The sequence below is a fragment of the Drosophila suzukii genome, chromosome 3 (genome assembly GCF_043229965.1).
Source record: "Drosophila suzukii chromosome 3, CBGP_Dsuzu_IsoJpt1.0, whole genome shotgun sequence".
Lineage (NCBI taxonomy): Eukaryota > Metazoa > Arthropoda > Insecta > Diptera > Drosophilidae > Drosophila > Drosophila suzukii.
Window position 1 is genome coordinate 61,436,803 of NC_092082.1, and position 9,552 is coordinate 61,446,354.

The window sequence follows — 9,552 nt, forward strand, 5'->3', positions numbered from 1 at the left end:
ACTTGCCAAGATCGGCATCACACATTGCTGCATCGAAACAGCGGTCCTACTACTCCGACGATTCCATCCGACCCTCCAAGGCCAGTATCCGCCTCAGTTCCACACATCATTTCGTCCTATTCAACGCAAGTTTCCGTACAAAAAGTCCCTCCTAAGAATACTCCATCCGAATATTGGGTTCCATACCCCACCTTGGATGGCAGACGTACTCGAGGTATTAAATCCTACCAATGCCGAGTCTGCCAAAAGATCCATCCTCTACGGAAGTGCCACCACTTTCTACGGCTAAGCCCCCAGAATCGGCTTCAGGAAGTACATATCCAGAAGTACTGCTCCAATTGCTTGGCTCACAATCATTCCAAGGACTCCTGCCGCAGTGGTCATCACTGCCACAAGTGTGGAAAGGCCCACCACACTCTCCTACATACGGACGACCGATCTATACTTCCAGCATATTCCTGAGCCTACTATCCTGAGGTTCTTGCTACGGGTGTCCTCGCAAGGGGGGGGGGAGAATGTTCACGCCAAAAGGGCGTTTAATTTCAGGAGGCAGTGTCGAGCGGCAGTTTTATCCAGATTTCTATATCTCGCGCGCTCGCACTGCCGTCCGCTCTCCCTCTCCATCTCTCCCCTAAGTCTCCGCTCTGCTCTGGAGCGCTTAAGTTAAGTTAGGCTTAAGCAGTTCATGTTTCAAAGTGTACTAATAAACACCTACGCACGTCGCGTAAAAAACCCAAAAGTACCCGCGTATTTTTATGCGTACCACTCGATCTTGGGGCTTCAATTATTTCAACGATCAAGCCGCACCGCCCCAACATGCACTATTTCCATAGGCCTTTCTGGTGTTTCCGTCAGACTGTACTTTATCTTATTTGGTTTCCTATCGTACTTCTGAATCTGGCAACTGTCACAATTATTTATTGTTTGTGTAATTGCCTGTTTCATGTGTAAGAAAAACACCCTCCTTTTGAGGTGAGCTAACGTTTCGTCTATCCCTCTATGGTTGCTCTTCTCGTGATATTCCTTAATAACCTGTTCTTGCTCGTTTTTCTCCGTTACATCCGGCAATAAGACTGTACATCTTATTGCCCTATACAACTTACTGTAAGCAAAGTATTTGCAATAAACGTTTTGGATCACAATCACCAGATTTTCTGGGATCAATAGCGCAACCGTTCTTTTAGGTTTTAGGATTTCTTTTAACCTACGACCAATTGTTTCCTCATCAAAACAGTTTTCCGTCCAAGTTATTCTTAATTTATTCCTGAATGGGGTTCGTTTATCTATTCTCCATACTCTACCTTCCTGTATGACCACCTGAATGTTATACTCGTTTAGTGGTTTCTCCGATATTGGAAATCCCAACTGGAGATCTTCCCCCGCAGAGTGGATTGTCTCTCCATTGGTCGCCATCTCTGAGGCATCTTCCAACACATTGAGCTCCGGTTGAATTCTGCTCAGTGCGTCAGCCACCACATTCAGCGAACCCTTCTTGTATACAATCTCGTAGTCGTACTCCATCTCACCAGCTTGGAATCGGGTTCCTTGACGCTCATTAGCCATGTTAATGGTCTATGGTCCGTGACTATCTTGAACTTTGTGCCAAATACATAATGCCTAAAATGCTTAGTCGCCCAAATATTGGCGAGCATTTCTTTTTCTATTGTGGCAAAATTCACTTCTGATTCTGACAGGGTTCTACTAGCGTATGCTATTGGTCTGTCCGTTCCCAAATTTCCTTGGGATAGAACGGCGCCAATAGCATAATTGTCTGTTTTGTCAATGGCTTTGTTATAGCCGCGAAATCCCTTATGAACTTCCTATAGTATCCTAACAGACCTAGGAACGACTTTATCTGCTTCCTAGTCTTGGGAATCTCGAATCTTTTTATCGCTTCGATCTTTCCTGGGTTCGGTCTGATTCCTTGCTGGGTGACTACGTGTCCTAAGTATTCCACTTCTTTCCTTAAAAATTCTGTCTTGTCTAATTGCAACTTGAAGTTTGCCTCCGCAAGCTTCTTGAAAACTTTTTCCAAATCCGTTACGTGTTCTTGCAAGGATGTCGAGTACACCATAATGTCATCCATATATATAAGACAACACTTTCCAAGCAACTCTCCGAAAACATTGTTCATTAACCTTTGAAATGTTGCTGGGGCGTTATTTAGCCCGAACGGCATTCGGACATACTCGAAGTGACCCCCTTCTGCCGAGAAGGCAGTTTTCGGGATGTCTTCTTCCTTCACCTCGATCTGGTGGTATCCACTCGCCAGATCTAAAGTTGAGAAATATTTAGCCCTACCCAAGCTATCTAATACGTCATTGATTAATGGCATAGGGTATCTGTCTTTAATTACCTTCTCATTGAGTTTTCTATAGTCCACCATCATTCTCCATTTCCTCTCTCCAGAGGCATCCTTTTTCTTGGGCACTAGCCACACCGGCGCACTCCAAGGAGAATGGCTATGTCTAATGATTTTCTGCTCTAACAGCTTTTCTAGTTGTCTTCTCACCTCCTGTCTTTCTTGGAATGCATACCTGTACGGTTTTGCGTACACCGGTATGTCGTCATTCGTTCTAATTTGGTGCTTGACCGCATTAGTGAATGACAAATGGTCTCCTTCTTTGTGGAATACTTTCGGATATTTCTTACAAATTCGTTGGAGCTCTTTAAGCTCCTCTCTATTTAAGTGTTCCGTTCTGATCTTATCGAATGGTATCCTCCTATTTTCATTGTCTGTCACCTCTATATTGTTGAGCTCGAAATGTTGGTCAGTTTCGAATTCAGCACCTTCCAACGGCTCCTCCAAAAATAATTCCTGGTCTTCCTCTGCATAGTTTGTTATTTAAACCAGGCTCCTTCCAGCCACTGCCCTATAAATTCCTTCTGAAATTATCAAATCCTCCTTTACTATTGTTTTGTTTAACAAATAATCCCCATCGGGTACCTGTACCGGAAGAGGAATAACTGACTTTGTCCCTGCTTTTATTGAGTGGACCTCGCTGGGCCTATACTTAGCGAAATGTATCTGCAATTCTGTGTCTACCGTACGGAACCGACCTTTCTTAATATCGATCACGGCTTTCATTTGTTGCAGCGAATCTATACCAATTAAACCTTCAAAAAATTGGTGGAATTTGAAAAGTAATAACCTCATTTTTCCTACTCCTCGAATTCTCTGAACATTGGTACATGTGCTTCTTGCAGAATAGTGTGGGACTGTGTAATTGTTTTAATGGCTATGGGGTCTTTCAGCTCCTTCACGTACTGCGATTAAGCTAATTCGGGACGAATGAAGGAGTAAGTAGATCCTGTATCAATTAGTAACTTTATTGTTTTTTGTGGAGTGATTTTGATCTTTACATATGGTAGGGTGGAGTGACCCCTTCTAGTTCCTAAATATCGTGTTGGTTGTTCGAGGCTGATTGCGAAAAATTTGCATCATCCTCTTGAATATTATGTAACTGACCGCTTGTCGACGGTCGATTCCCGCCCCTCTCTGAGTTGCTGCTCTGAGTCGAATTATATGACCGTCTTGAATCGGTCGTGTTATTCGACTGCCTTGAATTGTTCGAATTATATGACTGCCCGGAAAAGTTCGAATTCCTAGTCATTCTAGTCTGGACACTGCCTTCTGCGTCGCCAGCCGCTTGGATGGCTAGCTGGCCCTCTCTAGGCTTGTTGTTGTTATAATTATTGTTTCCATACCACTGTCTGCCTCGACTATTCTGTCAATAATTCCACTTATTATTCTTGTTTTGATAATTTCGGTATGGTCTTTGATAGTTGGAAGTTTCTCCTTGATTACTACTGTCTGTCCTGAATGGGTTCCCCATCATTGGATATGGAAATCCAAATCCTGGCCATCCATTCATATTTGGTACCGGAAACGGCATTGGGAACTGCGGTTGGGCATTAGCTGCCCACCGGGATTGAGACCACATGCCAGTTTGCGACTCCGGCCCTGGATTGTCTTGTTTGTCCAGCTCCTGTTTCGGAGTTACTTTACCCTCTTTGGTCTGGGTTTTGGTCAGTCCCTGGCCTTTTGCCTCTTCCTGTGCTTCTTGTAAGGTACCCAAGTTTTTCTCTCTACAAGCAATTTCGTATGCCTTGGCTATATTGGGCACTGATAGTTACCCCTACTGGGCTCTTCAAGGCTGAAACGAAAGCGTTTAACGCCATTTCTTCGTATTATTTAATCTTCTCGCTCCTCAACAAGATGCCCTGCTCATTGGATTTAATTAGGCTCACTAGGGCCTTCTTCAGGGTCATCACTTTCGTGTATAGGGTTTCCAACTCTAATTTCTTTTCCTTAATATGAGTCAACTCCATAATCAAATCCTGCTCGGATCTCTTATCTTTGAAATGAGTAATTAATATTTTCTTTATTTGATCCCAATTTAATTCCGACTCATCCAAGTCAAGGACTTTATCTGCTTATCCTATGATCTTACTCCTTACCGCTCTAAGAGCGATTATTCCTATATTCGATCTTTCCTCCCCTTTTATGAGGCTCAGTACCTGTTCCACTGCTCCTATAAAACCGTCTAACTTTCCTGCCTCTCCTTCATACTTCGGAATGATTTCTACCAGGTCTATTACCTTAATAGCTTCTAACACGCTTGTTGTTGCCATTGCTGTAGGCCTTCCTTCTTCTGTCATTGGTTTATGGATTCGATTGCTTGTGCTTTTGCGTCTACTTTTAACTTGTTTTTGCTTCTCGCTTATGTCTGTGTTTGTTTCTTAATTACTAGTGTTCTTAAATTTGTATGTGTGTGTAATTGTGTACTTATTTTATCGTTTTAGTTATATAGGTTATCTTCTGTTTGTTGGTAGTGTGTCGTGGTTCAACGAGCTTCCGTGTGGTGTAATGGAGTTCTGGAATTAATTTAAAATGAGTACTTTTCTCTTAATCGATTTTTAAAACAAATAAATATCAACAATGGGTCTCAAAATTTTATTATTTATTTCTTATTATTGTTATTGCTTCCCTGTCTTCCTATCATTCAAACTCATCGAAATAACTACGATTGCTGTATATTTATTTTTTTATTTATTTAATTATTTTTTTATTTATGTCTTTTTTTTCCCCTCTTTTATTGTTACCTGACATGCTGAAGCTAGCCGATCGGCTGTGCGATACAACCTCACGACCAAATGCGGACAGACATTGCCCTTAGGGTATTTGTTTTGGCCATCCCCATGCTACGCGACTACCCCGTTCTCTACAGTGTATCGCCTAATACATGTGGATAGTCCCTTATATTGTTCTTGTTTACTAGTACATCACCTCATCCCCATGCTAAGCGGCCGCCTTGTGCATTACAGTGCACTGCCCAATACATGTTATTGGGTCTATATAAACTTTTATTTTAGTTGTTCCATCGAACTGGTACCTCCCTTGCTAAGCGACCGCTCTGCTTCCGCAGTTTGTCGCCTAATACAAATGAAAGCCCAATCCGATAGTACTTATTATAAATCGACATTTCTTCATATTACTTTGCCCCCTTCTCATGCTAAGCGGCCGCCCTGTGTAACACAGTGCGCCGCCTAATACATGTTAAAGGAGAAAATTTATTTATTTATTATTGTTTTCTAATTATAAGCTTGCTCCCGAACTCTAGTCTGCTACTCTACATCCCACTGTGCCTGCACCGATCGAACCGCTCGATCCTCTTCTGTCTTGGCTTGAATTTGCCGCCAGCCGTTGCCAACTCGACACGCGCTGTCTGCAACCTCCCGGCATAGAGTAATGAACTATATAGAGGCGCCAATTGCTCTGCCGCTCTCTTTAGATAATGAGGCTATGATGCCACCTAGGCGAAAAATGCTTATTTCCCCTCTTTTTGACAAGTTCGACCGAACTTGTAATTCCTTCCCACCTCATTCTGCACCGCTCTTGCTCACTGTTTTGTTTTTGTTTTTAATCGAAATCCCTATTGCTGTTGCTTCGCACCTAAGTTAGCTTCAAACTTGGCCTTGAATTGGCTCTTAGCAGAGGTTGGGCAGAGGTTCGGGCAGAGCAATTGAAACCTCTATATAGATTCTTACTCTATGCTCCCGACTGTCATCACTCAAGAACGAATACCACCAATGTCGTAGCACGAGCTGTCTGCAACACGTTCCATCCGCCCTTCGTTGGCGATCGAACGTTCGACCGAGCTGTTCGGTTCGCATCGAACCATCGACAACCACGACCGCCTGCCGACACTTGTCGACGGCCGACCGTTCGATCGAACCGGTCGACGCAAACTCGAACCGTCTGTGCTACACTCGAACCTTCCATTTAATTCGCGAAGACGAAGCTCTTGGTTATTAAACATTTTCACCTGTATTTTGGTTTCTTATTTATTTATTTTTATTTTTTTTTTTCTCTCTGCTGTTGTGCAGCTTCGGTCCTTTGCACTTGTCCTACACTCCCCTTTACATTTTTGTCTGCGTTTGGAATTACTGCCTTTATTTCCATTTTTCATAACTTGTTGCTTGCATATTTTTATTATTTCTTTCATTTATTTATTTCCGTATGCTCATTGTGTTTAGTTTTATTTTTATTACTATATTTTTTCCTTCATTTCAGCTTTATATATCAAGTGTTTGTTTCTAGCTGCTTGCCAAACGTAGGGGCTTAGGTGGGGGACCGCCGATAGAATGTGCTGAGGCGGTAACTCGCGCGCAAAAAATTTTTGTAATCTAAGCAATTTTTTAATCAACACAAATGCCTAACATGCCCAAGTATATTTCTTCTTGGTAAGATAAATCCTGTTAGTGTATTTATTATAATTTAACCTGCTAACGAATTTCTTTTCTTTTTATTTATTTTTCGTCTAGCCTTAAAAGGTGTGTATGTTTCTAACCTATTAAATAGATATACTCACAATTTGAACTTACTTTTTGTTAATTTTGGCATCAATGGAAAGGTAATTTAAATTTTGTTTGAATTATATAATACTTTGCCCAACCCATTACCTTTCCATTGATGCCAAAATTAACAAAAAGTAAGTTCAAATTGTGGGTATATTTAACTTTTGTTTCGTCCTAATACTTATGCCGACTAGTGTACACTGAAAAAACAATTGAAACAATTGAAATTGAAAATTCAAATATATCGCTGTTTAATGTAACACAATTATAAATGCAGTATTCAGTAAATTATATACTTTCTTAAACATGATCACTATGCGAGTGAATCTACCCATCTCCGTTTGTCTGTTTGAACGCTGTGATTTCGGACACTATAAAAACTAGAACATTGAGTACTCCTATTAAGGTTCCTTAGCTTTCGATTTATCGAAAAATTGTTTTCCAAATTAGCTACTCACACTCTAACGCCCACAAAAATGTGTAAAGTGAAATTATAATATCACAAAAGTGGATATTTGAACTTTTGTTTGCTGTAGAAGAGATCGTCACTATATTTTAACCTCGTTAAGAGATGTTTTTGCTTGATATGTTTTGTAGCGGCAATAACAACGATCTGCAAGAGTGTACAAACTTCGGCTTCCCGAAATTAGCTGCCCTTCATATTTAACATAGTTTTCTAACATATTTCTTCCCTTTTTTTTTTGAGAAAATGAGTTTCCGATTGCACGAAATGGAAAATGTGCCAACGCCGGTGGAGGAGAGTAGGTCTGGTGGCCTGGATGGGCGGATCCAACGCCTGGAGGAAGTAGTCCACGCGATGAGCTCTGAGGTCAGCAAAATGAGTACGGATATGGCGGAGTTGAAGGCCGTGAACTCGGCCATTCTCGACTCGAAAATGGCACAAGTAGAGCCAATCCTAAAGGCCGACTTCCCCATCCGGTCGATAGACCATTTAAAGGAGGTGGACGAAAAGATTTACGGGAAAATGGAAAAACACGTAAGTTTCCAAAATCGAAGCGTTCACGGACAGACTTTAACAGCAATAACAACTTACATTAAGATTCGGAAACAATACAAAATTATATATTTCTTAAATCCAAAGTATACAACGCAATGTAGGAGAAGATAATTTTATGGGGCTGGAATCTTCTCCTACATTGCGTTGTATACTTTGGATTGAAGAAATATATAATTTTGTATTATTTCCGAATCTTAATGTAAGTTGTTATTCATATTTTCTAGTAATTTTTATACTTTTATTTCAGGTACCGCTCTTTAAATCCATTTTGGGGAATAATTTAATAAAAAACTTGGACCAAATAATAAGCCCTGAAGTAATCATGCAATTAAATTACAGTGGGTCTAGACATAAATATGGACTTGCAAATTTCCACAACTTAAATTCAGTCCTGCAAGGTACGTCCATTTTTATGATTAAAAACTTGGTGACGTTTACTTTGTAATAAAAAGTAGCCAATATTAGAAATAATATATTATATTATAAATATTAACCAAAGCTAATAATTTTAAATGTGTTTTTATCTTTGCAGAATCACTAAAACGGGAAGGATATTCCTTATTGGAAAAAAAAAATAAAATATATAAGGGGAGAAGCGCATTAAAGAAGGCCCGCCAGGAGCCGAACCGTACGATTCTGACTCTGAATAAGAATAAATAAATAAAAATATGAAATTGAAATCCAGTCTTATGTATGTATTCCTGGGGAAAACTTCCAGATGTTTGATTTTTGAATGCTTCTAGGTGCATTAAAAAAGAGTACACCCAGAATGTGTTTAGTATGTTGCTTCCAGGTGCATTAAAAAAGAATACACCCAGAATGTGTTTAGTATGTTGCTTCCAGGTGCATTAAAAAAGAATACACCCAGAATGTGTTTAGTATGTTGCTTCCAGGTGCATTAAAAAAGAATACACCCAGAAGGTGTTTAGTATGTTGCTTCCAGGTGCATTAAAAAAGAGTACACCCAGAATGTGTTTAGTTTATTACTTCCAGGTGCATTCCAGATATATGCTTCCAAAAGCACGCAACGGGTGCATTATTTTTTGTCCCGCACCCGTGTAAAAACTTCCGGAACACCTTTTTGATGCCATTTTATAATGAAAGAACGCATGCTGGAATGCTGTCATTTACGACTGGGCAGTGCTACCAGCACAAATACAATTGCGAGCATATACTTCGATATATATGACGGCCGCTGCCAATGTTTGCAGGCAGCGCAGCCGCAAATAGCTAGCTGTAAGTCATTCATATTTTGACGATTCCCAAATAAAGATCTGCCCATGGCAGTTGAAACAAATTACAAATCTTTCAATTAAAATATCATAATGGCAAACATAATTGGAAACACAAAATGGCGACCGTGACAGGACACGAACCTGCAATCTTCGAATTCAGGAAGTTCTTCTGACCTCCTCTCCTTTTTCATCTTAAATTTTTTTTTTTTATTTTTATATGCATCTGCCATGCAAAACATTATATTTAACAATAATTATACAGACCAGGCAGTTTCTAGCTGCGGGTCTTAATTTTTTTTACCTAGGTAGGAATACATGTAAAATTTCATACATATATATCAGAAAATTTAAAAAAAAAATTAATTAATTAAATAACACATAAATGCCTAAGACTAAAAAAAAATAATAAGAGAAAAAGGAGAGGAGGTCAGAAGAACT

At 40.1% G+C, this 9,552-nt stretch overlaps 1 protein-coding gene across 1 annotated transcript; it reads left to right on the forward strand.

Annotated features, from left to right (window-relative positions):
• The first annotated feature begins 4,684 nt into the window (after positions 1-4,684).
• On the forward strand, positions 4,685-8,539 carry LOC139352870 (uncharacterized). Its single transcript, XM_070995507.1, has 3 exons — positions 4,685-7,858; positions 8,127-8,277; positions 8,412-8,539. The coding sequence occupies exons 1-3, from the start codon at positions 7,571-7,573 to the stop codon at positions 8,537-8,539; spliced, it is 567 nt and encodes a 188-aa protein (XP_070851608.1). The 5' UTR covers positions 4,685-7,570.
• Positions 8,540-9,552: the final 1,013 nt, after the last annotated feature.